The sequence below is a fragment of the Limulus polyphemus genome, unplaced genomic scaffold (genome assembly GCF_000517525.1).
Source record: "Limulus polyphemus unplaced genomic scaffold, Limulus_polyphemus-2.1.2 Scaffold18494, whole genome shotgun sequence".
Lineage (NCBI taxonomy): Eukaryota > Metazoa > Arthropoda > Merostomata > Xiphosura > Limulidae > Limulus > Limulus polyphemus.
The window spans coordinates 1-1,816 of record NW_013684104.1 but is presented as its reverse complement, the minus strand read 5'-3'; the positions used below and the strand labels follow the sequence as shown (position 1 = coordinate 1,816).

The window sequence follows — 1,816 nt, the reverse complement described above, 5'->3', positions numbered from 1 at the left end:
TAGTTTTGGTATCAACTTATTGTAACTATCATGGTATAACTAAGTGTTGGATCAACTTATTGTAACTATCGTGGTATAACTAATAGTGTTATATCAACTTATTGTAACTATCATAGTATAACTAATAGTGTTATATCAACTTATTGTAACTATCGTGGTATAACTTATAGTTTTGGTATCAACCTATTGTAACTATCGTGGTACAACTAATAGTTTTGGTATCAACTTATTGTAACTATCATGGTATAACTAATAGTTTTGGTATCAACTTATTGTAACTATCATGGTATAACTAATAGTTTTGGTACAGCTGTTCATACATCTAAGTTACGTGTAGGTGAAGGAAATAAAATAATACTTTCTTTTCTGTCACTACTGGCAACACCCACTTTGTTTCACTGTGCATCTAATCAGGATCAGATTTAGTTTTAAGAGATACTTAATAGTGACAATACAGTACCCAACTAAAGGTACGGAACTTTTTAAAATTGTTTGTGAGTAGGTTTGGAAAACTCTCGAGACTGCAGAGCGCTCTCTTTTGGAAATGATCAGCATTAAAGATTATGACTGCTCTTCTCTGTTTGCCGATGAAAGTAATGAAAGAAGTAGTCTCAAACAGCCAGAAACACTTGCTCTCAAGCTACGAGCTGACAGACAGGAAACCGAAGACTTTTATTTAAATGTAAGTTGTTATTGTTGAAGAAAGTATGAATCTAAGTAAAGTTTTACAATCATTTTACTGAACTTTTCACTCAATAATTTTATAATGTTTATAAAGGACAGAAAGGTTATTATTGTTTTAAAAAAAATGTATTCCTCTGAAAATCTGCTTCATGAGAATTTAAGTGTTATTTTAATTGCAAAGCATGGATTGGACTTGTGACCAAAGTGTGGGAGGAAAAAAAAGAAATTAGTAGTGTAACTTAATTATTGTGAATGTTGTGTATATTATATCCAACATAAAAAAAAAAGGGGGGAGGGACAACTGCCTCCCTCCATATAATTCTACTTATACTTGCAAGTTGTATACTGCAAGTTTTTGTTACATTCCTAGTTTTATATTTTTTTTCCATTTATGAATGTGTATGTGTATATAATAATTTTATGTAGAAATATACTTAATAAAAGAACTCCTCCTTAGAAATTTCAAAAGTACACCCTAGACAGCAGTTTGATAGCACGTCTACAGGCCAAAGCTGAACTTATGCGTTGTGAATTAGCAGATGAAGCTGTTTTATCAACTAGTGGGGTGTCACTACCTCTTGCTGTATCACGACCACATGTGTTACCACGTCGAACAAGAAAAAAGCGAATTGGCCAGACACCAGTTGTTGGTCAGCCAATGTTGTTTGGTGGAAGCTTGGAGGAGTACTTAGAAGTAAATATTAACTAATTATTTGTCTATGTGTAGTGTAAAAATATCAATTATGTATTGTCTAGAAATTTATTTATAAACTGCTTTATGTTGTAATTCTGCTTTTAACAAGTGTTTTTATGTTAGATTCCTAGTTTTGACAAGTGTTTTTATGTTAGATTCCTAGTTTTGACAAGTGTTTTTATGTTAGATTCCTAGTTTTGACAAGTGTTTTTATGTTAGGTTCATAGTTTTGACAAGTGTTTTTATGCTACGTGCCTAGTTTTGACTGGTGTATTTATGCTACGTGCCTAGTTTTCACTAGTGTTTTTATGTTAGATTCCTAGTTTTGACAAGTGTTTTTATGCTACGTTCCTAGTTTTGACAAGTGTTTTTATGCTACGTTCCTAGTTTTGACTAGTGTTTTTATGCTACGTTCCTAGTTTTGACTGGTGTTTTTAT

At 31.9% G+C, this 1,816-nt stretch overlaps 1 protein-coding gene across 1 annotated transcript; it reads left to right on the top strand.

Annotated features, from left to right (window-relative positions):
- Positions 1–455: 455 nt before the first annotated feature.
- Positions 456–1,426, top strand: LOC111084361 (SLIT-ROBO Rho GTPase-activating protein 3-like). Its single transcript, XM_022381096.1, has 2 exons — positions 456–682; positions 1,142–1,426. The coding sequence occupies exons 1-2, from the start codon at positions 545–547 to the stop codon at positions 1,391–1,393; spliced, it is 390 nt and encodes a 129-aa protein (XP_022236804.1). The 5' UTR covers positions 456–544; the 3' UTR covers positions 1,394–1,426.
- The last annotated feature ends 390 nt before the right edge of the window (positions 1,427–1,816 follow it).